The following is a 16,863-nucleotide window of genomic DNA, read 5'->3' as shown; positions in this document are numbered from 1 at the left end:
TCTTAGTATACTCCCTGTTCTCGCATTTTAACGAGAAAGCTATTACAATTTCTTGCCAAAACATATTCTTTCGCTTGCACATCCACGTTTCGAGGTGATAAATTGGTTTTTTAGGTTTACGAAACACAAAGGCACAAAGTACCGAATAAATGGAAGCCTGCCGGAAATACCATCCCATGCCACACTATCTTTCCTTCTGCCGTATTAAAACCCTGTAGGTATATAAATGTATATGAATCATCTTATGGATGGTACAGCTACCCATTTAATAAAATATAAGTTCTCAATTCCACAATATTGTTATGCTAGTATAACAAAGATCTCTTTCACTGTTAGGTGTATTATAATAAATGTAAGACTTTTTACTCGTACAAAAGAATCCTGAGGGGAACGGAATTGACGGATTAAAATTGTTTCTTTTTTGCAGGTCTGCTTTCCAGCACGCTGCGTGCATTTCGGAGAACTGGTTGCGAGGACGAGCTCATGAACTTATCCTGTCCTATTGGCACCAGCATAAGCGTTGAGGTGGTGCAATACGGAAGAACAGGTTCGTATGTTGGTCCCATAATATCCTACGAGAGATAGTGTTGAACAATATCAGGGAATTTCATTTATTAAATTTTTCTTTCGAATTCTTGGCTAACGCTGTCATATAATAAAATCATATCTGCCCAGAAGGAAAGATTTACCTCGTATACACTGTTCTTTCACAGAAGAAAATTCTTCGCTGCAATGCTCCTTCACCGAGAGCAGTCGTGATAGTAACTACTATCTGGAATCAACCACGTTGGCGGCGGACAGCATTTTCCTCCTGGGCAACGTGACATATTCGCTAATGGATACCGGTCTCAACGAAAGTGCTATCGTGCAGGAAAAGGGAAAAATGAAATGCACACAGCACTATGTGCTCCAGGTGAACTTGAGCTTGCGACCCATACATATCAATCAGGAAATCCAATCGGAAAGTTTTGTCCTCCGAACGACACAATTTTGGAAACAACGCGAAGGGGAAAATGTATCGGAATTTTTTTGATTAAAACCTGTAAGTTTTGAGCTCAATAAGTTAGTTTTCAAGCTCGATGGAAACGCTGTTGGTGATACGGCTATATGTAATATGAACTTTTTATTTTCTTGGCCTCTTCGAAGGGGAACATTCAACAATTACGATTATTTCTCTGTCAAAAAATATGATTACAGTTTATTATTCAATTATGTCATCTGAAAAAAACGCTTTTTCATGGAGAATGAATCATGAAATTTTATATGAATCATGAAAATTAGGTACTGAAAAGTTTTATATAGGGTATTCCACTTGTTTTTGGCAATCTAATTGACTGGCTTATTTGAAAATGTCAGTAGTTTTGAATTGCCAGTTGATTATCGTCCTACTTATTTATTGTTTATTTGCACACTTATTTATATTACTGAGAAAAACTTTAGTGTTTCAATATAAATAATAATAAATAATAAAATGGATAAAATAAATATTTGTCTGATAACTCTAACCGCACCGCTCAGCCGAGACTCGAGTATACGACGACTGGCTTGTTTGACCAGCATCGTACCTCGTAGCTATCCGACAGCTCTTGCAGAAATGCTTGGATGCATCACATGTTTATTGACTTCAAAGCAGTATACGATACAGTCGATCAAGACCAGCTATACCAGATAATGTACAAACACGGTTTTTCGGATAAAGTGATGCGACTGCTCAGACTGCACATTGTATCGAGTGATGCGTTTCGTGCGCGTCTCCGGCACAGTCGAGATGCGACGAGGGTTGAGACAAGGTGGCAGCCTATCCTGTCTATCCAACATCGCTCTGGAGGGAGCGATTCAACCAGCGAGTATCGAAACCAGAGCCACGATCTATAGTAAAAGTAGCTAACTCGTAGGTTTTACCTTGGTATTATAGCCAGGAACTTTGTGACGGCGAAAGCAATCAACGCCAGACTCAAATCGGAGACTAGAAGGATTGGGTTAAAACTAAATGAGTTGAAGACAAAATACAGGAAAGGAGTAGACTCAAAGTTGGCAAAAACTCGCGTCTCTCGGACGGTAATCGTTTCTACCTGATTTGGTGAGCCCCAGGTATACTTGTGTAGAAGTTTATGCTGGTAATCACCGTTTTGAAGTTCTTCTCTTTGCCGACTTAAGCATTGATTTTCCCAATGACGGTCATGATAACCGGCAAATCAATCACCGGATAGTGATCGGAGGAGTTCGAAGACCTCTGATACTGCGGAATTAGTCACGTTCGTTTAAAAGATATCCAAGATGAAGTGGACCCTTGATCTGGAGATTGTAGTTGGACTGTCCGGTTTTTTTTAACGAGTAGGGAAATCTGCTATCAGACACCTGAGAAGACAACTCAAGAAGTGGGGTTTGGTATCCCGACCCCCCTACTGGGGCGTGAGGATCCAGACCCACTAAAACCCTACTCGAGTCTCCAGCCTCAATCCCCCCTGGCACCACCTTATCGGTATTACTTCAGGGAGGGGCTATTGTGCTTAACGCACACTGGACTGTCCGGTGCCAGGACGTTTTAGTGGCCAGCCTCGAAATCTTCCGCCAATATGGTGCCATTCTGATTTCTTCTTTGGTTGTCCCTCACTTCATGACGAGCATTGAGGTCACCGGCAATGATGTACTTCTCCCGCCTCCGAGTTAGCTTGCTCAAATCGGATCGTAATTCAACGGCAGTACGGTCCCAGGCTCTGGTATGTTTGGGGCAGTAGGCCGTAATTATTGGGCTTTGACCTAATATTGATTAGGTTGATTGGGCCCATCGATGTACTGACCTCGACTCCTATGGCCTCGACGACTTTTAGGTGGCGGAATTTTACGTTGCGCCTCACCGCAACGACTACACCCCCTTCTCCTGCACTTTTTGATCAAGTCTCAAAAGTCGAATATCGGAGAGGTAGAGATTAACCTCTGGTTTAAGGTTGGTTTCCGTGATGACTGCGATGTCGATCTTCTCTACGTTGAGAAAGGCGAGTAGTTCATATGCTTGCTCCTCAGTGAGCAAAAAAAGCAAAGCCTTAGGTTTACACCGTCTTTAGACATTACCCTTCTTTATCGACAGACTTCGCAGTCGGGTCCTGTGCAACGATCCTACCGACTCTATCTAGCAAGCACCATCTAGCCGACATTCGAACATACGACGACTGGCTTGTTAGACCAGTATCGTACCTCGAAGCCAACTCAGTGAACAGGCGTTCCAACTGACTATAGAGAGGGTTCACGGTTCATATTTGTTGACGAAGGAGATTATAGCTTGGAGCTGCTCAGCTAGATATTGAAAGTTTTACAGGAACGCTTAATGGTGATTGCTTGTGAGATGTACGAGTTGGACGAGCTCTTCCGTCATGAAAGGGGCACTGCCGGGCACACCGGAGGCGACACCGTCATATGACAGACCAGGCGCGGTAGAACCTAGATCTGCAAAGGTATCTGCAGCAACGAGGCGCGGCAGAGCTGAACGTGAGTTAGTGAGTGTTTGATGAGGTGTTGAATTTGTGGTGGCGATTCGTTGGTTGTTGAGGGGAACCGGAGGTAGATTTCCCAAGTAACAATTTGGGTTTTATTACACTCTTATAATGGAATTTAAGACCGAAATTGGTCTTGAAGTCTACCATAAGATTATAATAAAACTCACATTGTTGCTTGGGTTGGGACCTGCTGATGGGGCTGGAAAGCAGGATACTCGAAATCCGTAATGACCGGAGGTCAGCGATCGGTTCGCTTGCGACCAAGCTGGTCGTTAGCAGACGCTTGTTGTCGAATACGTTTAAACTCCGACCGCTTGGGACAGGTACGGCTGATGGTATCCTTTGCAGTTGACACACTTCAACTCGTTGTCATCGGGATGGATGCAGATCGCAGTTGAGCGCACCCCTGTACACTTATCGCATTTTTGGCACCGCGGCCAAATCGAAGGCATTTTGTCTACTGGGTCACATCACGATGCTGCGGGCGGTAGGGCTTCCACTTCACGGTGATTCGAAATAAGTCCCGGATGTTACGCAATGCTCCGATGGTGGTGGAGCGCTTGACGAAGTGGACCAGAAGCAACTGATCCCGAGAGCTGTCCTAGGCTTCAGCTCGGCATTTTTAAGGGTAGATGGCCTGTGCCTTAGGTCCAATCCTCTCCAGGTTATACGATTGCCACCTCCATTGGCGGCAGACCACCTAGTACCACCTTTAGTGGTTTCATCAAGGTAATGTCGCGCGTGTAGTACGGTGTTTGGGCTTCAACAAGAAATATTTTCACCTGCTCGAGCTGTTGCAGGTATGTGCACTTGATTTTTATACCCATACTACACAAATGATAGTGAGGTCACAGGCCTGCTATGATCAGCTCGGCCTCGAGCTTGATGAGATCCCTATTAGCGGTGAAGAGCGAGGGCACGCGTTCCTTTTTGGCGACAGAATCGCCGCCAACGAAGTCCTCCGGGAGGACCGAAAATTGATTGCTCTGGTTAAAGCCGTACTTCTCTTTTGTACATTTGACAGACAGACAATCCGCGAGTTGCCAAGAACTGCTCGCGAATTCTGGCACAGTCTCCTCCGAGGAGTTATGTGCTTCAACCCTTAAAAGTGGTTGAGGCAAAACACGCTCGGCCTTCGGAAATCCGCTACAACGGTACTAGTTAAAAAGGCACGCAGTGATACAAAATGATGAAGAAGAATGCCACCAAAACGATTCTCGCGCACTATTATCGTTTACTTTTCCAAACATCAAATGATATGTTTATCGACCCTGAGCCCTTTTATAAGTTCGGTCAGTTAAAAATTGAATCTTTAAAAGTTTTTCAATTTTTAACAATCTTTTGTCCTAGCAACCATTATTTACTGTATAATACCCTATGGCTCTGAATACCTTGGTTGTGTTTCTCATGGTATCTGTGGGCAACCCTGTAGGGGGGACCCCTCCGTCTATCGGGGACGTGGAGGGTTATCCCACTTACAGAGGAATCTTCTGGTTGTATTTGAAAAGGCCTCGCAAAGCGAGAGACTTGGAGGGATATCACCCACTCAGTAGACAGCTTACTCAGGTTGTTTTAGATATGACCGAACAAGCTTTCCCGTGTGAGTGACCACTCCACCCGAAGGTTTGGAGCGCTATCAATCACACAGTCGACAGCTTGCTCAGAGATGGACTTAGGAAATTTGGATTGGGAATTATGAGCAGATTGAAATAAGCATGTTAAATTGGCAGAGCTAATTTTATAAAAAATATGTAACCGAAGGTTACACTATTGAGAAATACTGGGCAATCATGAAGAGGAGACTCAAGGCAAAGGGAAAAGTTGTCAAAGACATCAATCAGATGAAGACCTGGTGGAATAAGATAGCCAAAACGATGGACAAAGAAAAATGTGCGCCGCCTAATGAGCCGTATTACAGGAAAAGTTCGAGAATTGCTTCGAAACCATGACGAATAATTCCGTATTTTTTCTTAAAAGTATGATGAAAATGCTATATTTGTATAGGAAAAGATCTTGAAATCAATAATAAATAACTGAAAAACACGCAATTGTTTGTGCTCTAATACTATCTGAAGCAAGCTTTACTGGAGCAGTACAACGATCTGTGGTTTCAGCGATGAGGAGAATCTGCTTCGATTCCAGCGCGGTTTGAAGGGAGAGCTCTCGAGACAGTTCGAAACCGATTACTGGATCCAGTGTAACTTGTATAGCCGCCTTGAAGAACCTAACGGAAAACGCCAGCGCCAAAGACGGGAAAACTAGAAACTCTGTTCGATTTCGGTGTTGCAGTCCAGAATATGTGTGCAAGGATCGTAGCCTGTGGGTTGAATAAGCATCTATGTAATGTAGCACTCTTTCAAGAACTTGCCGAGACCCTTTCACCAACTGTGAAGCTCGACTGGGCCAATCATCTTACTTACTTATGTGTCCATGTCCGCCGGTCCGGCAGAACAAAGGGATGAAATCAGAGATCTCCACTGCTGACGGTTACCCGCCATGGCTTTTACCTGTCGCCAGGACAGGTTCTCGTCTACAGCCCAGATGTCGTTGGCTAAGCTCCGTCGCCATGAGCCTCTGGGTCTGCCTCTTCTACGCTGTCCTTGTGGATTCCAGGCAACAAAACAGTTCCAGGAGTAATTATCTGAGGATTGCAACTAGCGAGAATTTGTGCCAAATTCCAACGAGCACGTAATCAGTTGACCACGATCCTGGGGAATAACAATCATCAAAGGGAAGACGATGAACATGAAGCATTACAACATTTATTCCGGGTTAACAACACGCGCAAGTTCTACATTCTAAATGTCTAACCAATCGCATTTGGGTTAAACACCGAAACCTGACATATTTAGGGACGAGGATGAGAGTCTGATCACAAACGAGCGCAAGGTGATCCATAGATGAAAGTATTTCTTTGGTGAGCATTTCAATAGTGATACAACAAAAGGTGGAACCGAAGTTAATCAGAGAGTGCGCACAAACGACAGTAACGTCTCGATTTTTAAGACATCCGGCGAGTAGTCGGATAGTTGAAGCCTGACAGTGTGACCGGAAAAGGCCCTGACAGAGCTCTAATAGTAAGGAACCATTTATAGATTTGGATAATTTCAAGCATTTGGGAGGAAGACGTACTAGGACGGAAGGTGTAGTTTGTCCCATCTACGAAAAGGGCAACCGGTCAAATTGCTGTAATTACCGCGGTAATGCGTTGATCAACGCCGCCTACAAAATGCTTTCCTAGATTCTGTTGCGTTGTCTATCCCCAATTGCAAGAGAATTCGTAGGGGGTAGGGCAGTATCAGGCGGGCTCTATAGGGGGCTACTACGCTACTACTATCAAATTTTTACTCTCTGACAAATCCTCCAGAATTTAGATTTTAGGGCGCGTATGCTCGCGTCGAGCGCGAGCAGCTATGTTAGATAATGCCCAAGGTTTTCCGGACAAGCTGACGCGGCTGATTAAAGCTACCCTGGAGTGAGTGATATGCTACGTGCGTGTTTTGGGGGCATTTTCGAGCCCTTTCGAATCGCCCTGCCCTGTACCCTGAACTGCTCTGTATGTTATTCAATATTGCTATTGAAGGTGTGATCCGGTGAGCGGGCATCGAAACGAGAGGTTCAATCTGCAACAAGAGTAGCCAACTCGTAGCCTTCGCAGATGACCTCGACATTATTACTAGAAATCTTGAGACGGGAAATAAATGGATTAAAGAGGCTTCAGAGAAAGCAACGTTTGCCTCCACGGACAGTGAGTATTACCGGTGTTGAACTGGAAGTGTTTGATGAGTTGGTATATTTGATATCTCTGGACACCGCCGACAAAATTACGAGTAACAAGATATTCAACGACGCATTCTAACTGGATGTCGAGCCTTTTTTACCCTTCGCAAGCTGCTGCTTCGTTAGAGGACAGGTGATTGTCTCCAAACGAAGTGTGAAGTACCTGGGTGTTATGGCAGACAACAGGCTGAACTTCACCAGCCATGTGGATTATGCTTGTGGTAAAGCGTCAACGGCGGTTACTGCGCTGTCCAAGATCATGCCATACGGCTACGATCCTAGCAGCAGTAAGAGACGCCTGATGGTCAGCGTTGCCACGTCGGTGCTACGATACGGTGCACCGGCATGGGCCCCGGCTTTAGAGAGTAAGCGTAATCAAGCATGTCTGAACAAGGTGTTCAGGCTGTTAGCATTGCGAGTTGTGTGCGGCTACCGTACCATATCGTTGGATGCGATTGGGGTTATTGCAGCCATGATTCCCATATGCTTACTTCTAGGTGAGGACACCGAGTGCCATAGGCAGAGGAACGTCAGGGGCGCTATGTACACAGTTAAGCTGGACTCTATTAGACGTTGGCAGGCGGAATGGGATCGCACCGATCATGGTGGGCCCACAGGCTGATCAAGACCATATCGTCCTGGATCGGTAGAGGACATGGTGAGGTAAACTTTTTCCTTACCCAGTTTCTGTCTGGACATGGACGCTTTAAGAAGTATCTACCTACGCGTGGGCGGGTAGGCTCACCCTTTTGCTCCGTTTGCACGGTAGCCGAGGAAACGGCGTAGCATATGATGTTTCATTGCCCGCGTTTCACGACCACTCGGCGGGTGATGCTTGCGGTCGTTGGGGAGGACACCAACGCCGACAACATCGTGCAGATAATGTGCGCTGAGCAGCGCGCATGGGGTGCCGTCGATAGAGCGGCAACGGAGGTAATAACGGAGTTGCAACGGCTAGAACGTTTGCAACGACAGGGTTTGACATAGCTGAGCCAGGGTCAGTAATGGGCTGATTGGGCAGCCCAGGCCCTAGGTGAAGGGTAGTGGCGGTATGAAGTGACAAGGGGGTTGTGTGAACCCACATACGCAACGGATAAGTCGGAGTGCTTAGGCACGTCCTCCCTCCTGAAGTAAAACCTAACGGTAGTTTCGGGAGGGGTTCAGGAACGGGCAGCAGGAGAGTTTTTAGTAGGTAGGCGCTTGTTGGCACCTTGTGAATCCTATTCGGCACCGTGAAGGTGCTGTCTATGAAGATTTTCTCCCTGTATAAATAATACAAAAAAAGCTGCTTTGATCAAGGAGCATACACCGCCGCACAAAGCTGACGATGTAAAAACGCTAATCAGACCGATAGTCCTCTTCATGAGGCGGTCCCTTAGGGGGGCCAGCTTTCTAGCTAGAAAAAAACAAAACTACTACGAATCCTTCCGATTGGTTGGGTAGGTAATCAACAGTCTTTTATTCTGACACACGCTAAGTGCTAGGCCTAAACCTACCCAGTTCTCTTTCCCTCCTTCCCCTGACGTTCATTTGAATGAATCATTATTCGGCGCAGGCGAAATGTCTTGCGCATATTTACAGAGACAAAAATTGTACGGAGCATCGCGGAAGTCGCTCACGTAAATATTTCTTCACAACCACACGGAAGCCAAAGTAGCTAGCGCCCACCGTTGCCTTCCGTGTCTATGAGGCAGAAAATACGCTGACAAATAAATAAGGAAAGAGTGCACCACGCTGGCCTGCTGAGTTGCGGCCGCTATCAAAATCTGGGTCATCCTCCACATATAAATGCATACGAATGACGAATTATATTATATCGGCTGATATAATATGTGATAATATACGGATTTGAGGCAGTAACTTTGCTGACGGAAGGCATACGTGCACTTGCCGCATTTTAACGAAAGGTGTTGCGGACTATTTTTGGCAGAGTACAAACAGAGAGTGGAGAGTGGCGTAGGCGTAAGAACCATGAGCTGCAGGCACGATACTATGGAGGGAGATTCCCATTGTACACCTGGCGAAATTTGACGGTGGGCCGGCCACATCGCAAGAATGCCGGACGACTGTGTAGTGAAACATGCAAGATGGCTCTACTAGGTTGAAACCGACTTGCGTGTGTCGAGACGCTCAAGGAATTGGCGTCAAGTAGCCCAGGACCGGGCACAGTGGAGAAGAATTTTTGATACGGCAAGAGCCACCCCGACTCTCGGTTCATAGCAGTGTAAGTAAGTATGTTTTAGCTGGTCTGGATAGACTGTATTGCATATTCATTTGAAATGTACGAATATGTGATGCAAGAATCTATTGTACTCTTACATTTCTAGAGTATCCGTTCCATCGTAAAAATCTGATCACTGGCGGTGTGCGCTATTTTGGTGTGTGTTTCATAAACCTTTTAGTTATCTCCTGTGAATCATCTTCCTTATATCTTCGGACGACCTACAAAATCTGAGAGTGTATTCTTTAGTGAAGTTATTCATTCGCCAGCTTGTCAAACTCTCAAATATTGGAAATAATGAATAATTTAATTTAAATTACATACTAGAATTTCTTGTATACATTTATATCCGACATCTTTGCGAATAAATCAATATAATAATATTATACCCATTGTGATTCAAAGGATTTCTAGCTGAATATTCTTTGTGGTAACACCAATTGAAATCAAAAATTATTAGCATGATCAACCGATTTTAAATTCATTGCACTACGTTGCTTAACCAACAATGGATTCACACTGTAAATGTCACTCTCCTTTGACAAAACAAATGTCAATTTGTTGCACGACACGAAAAGTCAATTTATTCATGCAAGCCGTAAAAATGTTAATAGGCATTATAACAAAAAGGAAACACGCATACTTACGACCACCTGAAACCGCAAACGTAATAAATGAGTCCCGAATGCTCTCGAGAGTCAACGGCAATAAATGTCCCATTACGAATCCCATGATAAATTTATGACACATTTCGATACTCTCCCGATCGCAGCCAGTTTCGATTATCGTATCACATGTAATCACATTGCGGACAATCAAACAAATTGATGGTTTGGCTTTCGGCTGTTTTATGCGTGTATCCTTGCCATTTTATGCCGCCTTGTTTATGACGAAACTCGCCAAAACGGCCGCTGCTGGTCGCTGTTCGCCGGACTGAAATGGCCGAACATAAAATGATGCAAACTGACCCCTATTAATCACGGCTAATGAACTATGCAAAACGAATCGCAAGCTTCTCTAAGAGGTCCAGCGATCGTTACAACCCACCTTACCGGTTCGGCTCGGATCAGTGAAAAATACTCCCAGTGGGTTTGAAAGTCGGACAGAATGTGCTATTGACTGTCCTTCGCATTTATTTTCATCTTGTGTCTGTCTGATACTGGTAGCGTTCAGGATCAATGGTTTTCGTGTCACCTGGCCAAATAGGTAGCGGCTGGTAAAACAGAGAAAATAGTCGTTCGCTAGATACGTATGATTCAGAAATTCGTCGAGGAATTGAGGATAAATCAGCACGCAACAAAAAAAAATCTATCCAAATACAATAGTGTTAAAAGAGACATAAATCAAGGAAAAAGGTCGGCGCCAAATTATGCGTCCCGCCGGTGATAACGGAGTAGATTTTTCACAATTTTGTACGCCTTCTCGCTACTGAAGTGGAATAAAAATTCACAAGGTGTACGCTATTCAGTGAACTGAAAATAGGCAATCTTTGACGGCAGGTCGTGATGAAAGGTACAAGACAATTTACAGGATGTTACGTCGTCTATTGGAACAAGACAGATTACCAATAGTTTAACATATACCAAGAATTTTTTTCCTTGATTGGTTTTTTTAAAAGTTCCACCAGTTAGCACTTTTCCGAGATATTATATTTAATTATTTTCCTAGATTTGCTTTCAAACTCTAAAAAGTTCCAAAAAAGTTTGATCATAATTAACTTGAACTTCCAAACTTCGTGCAAACTTCAGTTGTTTTGACATCACAACACAAATATCGATCACATCCGAATGGTGGCTATGTTAAACAACCATACAACATTAACAGACAATATGTCAGTCGCGTCTGCTTGGATTTCGATTGTCTTCCGTTGTGTGCCGGCTTCGAAGAGATAGAACTTATCCGATTGAACAAACATGGCAGGGACCCCTGGTCACTAATGTAATTATTTGCAGTACTCCATCCTTCAAATCGTGGTCGAGGCTTGTCAGAAGAAGCGAAAATGTACATTCCGCACGACACCGAAAACCTTCGACAGCGCCCCGTGCCCCGGTATCCACAAACTGGTGGAAGTTAGCCACATATGTAGACCCTGTAAGCTTTCACTTTCGCCCAAATCAGCTAAATTGATTCATTCATTAAAAGTGTATTTCTCCGACTTCTTTTCTTTACCACGCCTTCGATTTCGCTGGCGGACCATTTCTCGAAATGAAATCGTGATGTTAAACAAAACGTAGTCGAATTCCGCAGTCTGATTGCTTGTGAGAAGGATGTGATTCGCTTGGCCTGCGGTCGTTACACAAGAGTTGCCATTTACAGCGCAAGCTACGGACGGACGGCCTATGAGAGTTCCCACTGTACCCAGACGGTGGGCTCCAAGGAGGAAAGTAAGTAAACAAGACGTAATTGGGCCTTCGCTAGTCGACTTGTGTTAAAATTGCGTTTGACTTTGCAGCTTGCCTCTCAATCCATGCCAGCCACACATTGACGGAGATTTGCCAAGGGCGGCGTAAATGTACGGTAGCGGTGGAGGGTTCCACCTTCGGTCAGCCGTGCCCCGTCAATGTCCGGGTTTCGCTGAAAGTTGTTTACGCATGTGGTAATTTTCCCATAAGGCTTATCTGGACCACAATGGTCTTTTATACTATTATAAGTAGAAAAGTTTTTCCTTTCTTTTTGTAATATGTTGTTTTTTTTTGTCGTTTTCATTTCCCACGCTGGCTGTCGTAATGATACTCACCAGTCTCACGAAATGTGTTCCGAGATCGCTATATTACCCCATTGGAGGATGATGAATTGGACCAGCAATTCGAGCTCAACGAGCTGTACGATGATGAATTTACTCCCGCCCCCAACCAAGTGGAGGATACTTCCAGTAACAGCATTAACGGTCAGATGAGCCATAAATTTTCCGATGAGCTTGAGGCAACAGTGAAAGCTGAGAACATTCTCACGCAAAGCAAGAATGGTAAGCTTAATAGCTGATTATTGCTTTCAATCTATAGTTAAATATTTACCCTTCATCTGCCTGTTATATAACTCGTCTTATCTTTCTCTATCGTTTCTCACATCTCTATTGCAAATGCTTCAATCAGCTAAAACGAATAGTACGATTGATAGTCGCCTGCTGGTTACCGTCGTTGCTGTGGTGTTCCTCGGATGTTGTCTATCCTTTGGCGCTCTGGTGGCTTACAGGATGAGATTTCTGTCGTCCACGGACCACGTCTGTATCAAACATTCAGAATCGAGCGACCCGCAGCAATCCAACAGCACTAGCAATGCACCGAACGAGGATTTCGATCTGGTCGAATGCGTTGCGGAAACGATTCCCGTGGCGGTTAAGATAAAGGTAGGTCTAGTACATTGTCATCTAGAATAACAGTAGGTACGACACCGGTGGTGCACGCGGGTATTATGCAACCGGCGAACGCAACAACGGCGGAATGTTATTTATTCGCAGCGCACCTGACTTCCGACGTTCGTATGTGATAGCCTTGCGCTACACTGCCGACCGGAAGTTTGAAATTAGTCTTGAATAATATTGCAATTGGGTGCACCTTCGAAATGTCCCAAAATGTGTTACGTAAATCACGTGTCCATTTCGATGCAACGATTGATTTATGTTCAACAAGTCTGTTCCAGATGCGTGCATGCCATTGTAGACTAGAGTTATGAGTGGAAACTCTGGTAGTAAATATATTGCATTCGCAACAGATTTTACAGGTTATAGTAACGACCATTACAGTAGGATACTAAGTGTTGGTCGACATATTCAAAATGCCGTCATACTAGCTTAAAAATATAAGAAACAAACTACTTTGACCCATTAATGATATTTTGGTTTTATGAGAATACCGTATTTTTACCAAATAATCGTCATTTGCAAGAAGTGTTGATTTTCGACGGCTGAAGCACATCGAAAGGTTTAGAAAATTTCCACAGCTACTGCTTTAAATTGAACAACGTGCTGTGATCGGCTCAAACTCTTCAAAGACTTCGATTTTGACGACCGTCCCTTGACCTTTGATGGCACTGAATTTAAGACATTGCTTGATGAAGATTCATACCAAATGCAAAAAGAGCTTGCTTGAGCATTAAGAATTACCCATTAAGCCATTTCCAAGCAATCGCATGCGCTGGGAATGAATAAAAACCATTGAACTTGGATTATTTGTTATTTAAAGTCAAGGTCGGTTTTTTGTTTAGTTACTTTTTACTTTTTACTCTTTACTCTTTACTCTTTACTTTTTACTTTTTACTTTTTACTTTTTACTTTTTACTTTTTACTTTTTACTTTTTACTTTTTACTTTTTACTTTTTACTTTTTACTTTTTACTTTTTACTTTTTACTTTTTACTTTTTACTTTTTACTTTTTACTTTTTACTTTTTACTTTTTACTTTTTACTTTTTACTTTTTACTTTTTACTTTTTACTTTTTACTTTTTACTTTTTACTTTTTACTTTTTACTTTTTACTTTTTACTTTTTACTTTTTACTTTTTACTTTTTACTTTTTACTTTTTACTTTTTACTTTTTACTTTTTACTTTTTACTTTTTACTTTTTACTTTTTACTTTTTACTTTTTACTTTTTACTTTTTACTTTTTACTTTTTACTTTTTACTTTTTACTTTTTACTTTTTACTTTTTACTTTTTACTTTTTACTTTTTACTTTTTACTTTTTACTTTTTACTTTTTACTTTTTACTTTTTACTTTTTACTTTTTACTTTTTACTTTTTACTTTTTACTTTTTACTTTTTACTTTTTACTTTTTACTTTTTACTTTTTACTTTTTACTTTTTACTTTTTACTTTTTACTTTTTACTTTTTACTTTTTACTTTTTACTTTTTACTTTTTACTTTTTACTTTTTACTTTTTACTTTTTACTTTTTACTTTTTACTTTTTACTTTTTATTTTTTACTCGTAACTTTTTTCTTTTTACTTTTTACTTTTTACTTTTTACTCTTTACTCTATACTTTTTGCTCTTTAGTTTTTGCATTTTTCACTTTTCACTTTTCACTGATCACCTTTTACTTTTTCTTCTTCGTTTTCTCTTAAAACTTTTCACTTTTCACCATTTACTTTTCAATTTTTATCTTTCATCTTACAATTTTAACTTTCCTCTTTTCGCTTTACACGTTTCACTTTCACTCCACACTTTTTATTCTTCGCTTTTTACTATTTTCCACTATTTACTCTTCAATTTTCGCTTTTTTGCTTTTTTGTTTACACTTTTACTTTCTACAGTTTATTATTCACTTTTCGCCTTTCACTTTTTATTTTACGTTTTTCACTTTTCGCTATTCATTTTTTATTTTTACTGGTCGCTTTACATTTTTTATTCTTCGCTTTTTATTTTTTACTAGCCACTTTTCACATTCCACTCTTCACTTTTCGCTTTAGCTTTTCATTTCTCTCTTTTTGCTTTTTGCAATTCGCATTTCACTATTTTTCCCTTTTTACTTTACGCTTTTAACTTTCGGTTTCTTCGCTTTTCTCTTTTCGCTTAACACTTTTCACCTTACATTTGTTACATTTTGCTCTTCAGATTTCACTTAGCGCTCTTCACTTTTTACTTCTCACTGTTTACTTGTCACATTTCACATTTCACTTTTCACTTTCTGCTTCTTACTTTTCACCATTCGTTTTTCACCAAGCGCTTTTCACTTTCCATTTTCCACTTTGCGCTTTTTACGTTTTCACGCTTCATCCTTCACTTTTTACTTTCGCTATATACATTTTTCTTTTTACAATTTCCTGAAAATTGACGAACGCGAATCACTGTTGTGAATGATATTGCCTCTTTTATGACTATTTAGACACCTGTGATAATCATTTAATGAATCATACCGGATTTTGCACTGTTAATCTGACACTAGATTGGCTTTTAGTTCAATCAACTTATGAGTTTGACTTATTTTTGCTTCTTGCCCTTCTTTTTCACTTCATTTTCCTTGAGCGAAATCGTGTGCGAGATTCGACTGTGATAATCGTGTAAATCGGGGTAGTCTAAATAGGGGCAAATGTCGCAATAACCCAGACAAGTTATTTATCTTTCCGATTTAACCGTATTTATAAGCAAGCTCCTTAAGTAAGCTAACTTCGTCAACTGCATACTGAAACTGGCATGCCAGTTACTTAAAGTTAACTAATGCCACAAATCATGCAAAAATGGTCAAAATGCGAAATCATCGCCAATCATTAGAAGACGAGTTAATTGTGGCCTCAGGGTTTAACTCTTAGTGGAACTACAAACTTCAAGAAACTGATAAAAAAGATATACTGTCAATCCACTGTCATGGGTCACACGCAATTATGGGTCAAATTAGCTTTATCTGTAAATTATTGCATGAATATTATACTAATTGATTAATAAAATTGTTATTCATAAGTCTTCTTCTTCTTCTTCTTCAGCATAGAGCCGGAGTGGCTCGTGCTGTTTCAAGCACTCGTCTCCATAAAACTCGGTTTTGGGCTACTCGTCGCCAATTTCCTAGTCGTCTCAAAAGTCGTAAATCGCTTTCGACCTGGTCGAGCCATCGTGCACGTTGAGCCCCCCTGTTCCTGGTGCCGGTGGGATTGTTGAAGAGGACTATTTTCGTAGCACTATCGTCCGGCAACCTTACGACGTTTCCGGCCCACCGTAGCCCGTCTTTGTAGATGGGACAAACCATCCATTCCTCCGGTAGCTTTTCCTTCTTCCAAATCCGGTCCTCTATGAGAACGTGGTCCATTTAGTTCATTGTACGTTGGTCAGGAGATCTCCAGGTGGCTTTGTGGATATCCTTGCGCGGGAAAAAGGTGCTTCGGATCACCAGGCCTCGGGAAGCTGCGAAGTTTATACATCGTTGGCCGTTATCGTTTGTGTCACCGGTCTATAAATTTCTTCCCTACCAACCTGGGCGTCGGACGAGCAGTTGTCGTACGTTGCCTCCAGCCTCGCGTAGAACGCTTCTTTCTCATCGTTGGGTCTACGTTCGTGCGGGCAGTGCACGTTAATGATGCTATAATTGAAGAAACGGCCCTTTATCCTCAATACACACATTCTCTCGTTGATCGCCTTCCAATCTATCTCGCGATCCTGCATTCCGCCCAACACTACAAGGCCCGTTCACAGTTCGTTGGTAGTACCACCGCTCTGGTAAAACTGGGCCTTTCCGTCACGGATCTTCCATACCTTCTCTCGTTTGCGACAGATTTCCTGCAGAGCTACGATGCCGAATTTGCGGGGTTCAAGTTGTTTAATCAGCACCCACTCGCAACCTGCGAAATTTAGCGATCTGCAGTTCCAAGTACCGAGTCTCCATTTGTCGTCCTTGTTTCGTCGCCTAGGTCGATGCCGAATATTCCGCTCTGATTTTGCTTGA

General features: G+C 42.3%; 1 protein-coding gene across 1 annotated transcript in view; it reads left to right on the top strand.

The window, feature by feature from the left end:
• The window catches only part of LOC128743461 (protein eva-1 homolog C-like), a 70,582-nt gene that overhangs the window by 49,335 nt on the left and 4,384 nt on the right, over positions 1-16,863 (top strand). The window contains exons 2-8 of the mRNA XM_053840053.1: positions 428-547; positions 714-913; positions 11,448-11,586; positions 11,730-11,879; positions 11,948-12,091; positions 12,236-12,460; positions 12,588-12,841. Of these exons, the coding sequence (XP_053696028.1) occupies positions 428-547; positions 714-913; positions 11,448-11,586; positions 11,730-11,879; positions 11,948-12,091; positions 12,236-12,460; positions 12,588-12,841 (1,232 nt within the window). The remainder of the gene's footprint in view (positions 1-427; positions 548-713; positions 914-11,447; positions 11,587-11,729; positions 11,880-11,947; positions 12,092-12,235; positions 12,461-12,587; positions 12,842-16,863) is intronic.

The sequence above is a fragment of the Sabethes cyaneus genome, chromosome 3, assembly GCF_943734655.1.
Source record: "Sabethes cyaneus chromosome 3, idSabCyanKW18_F2, whole genome shotgun sequence".
NCBI classification, from domain to species: Eukaryota; Metazoa; Arthropoda; class Insecta; order Diptera; family Culicidae; genus Sabethes; species Sabethes cyaneus.
Note: the sequence above shows the minus strand (reverse complement) of the source record. Positions and strands in the feature narration are given on the sequence as shown.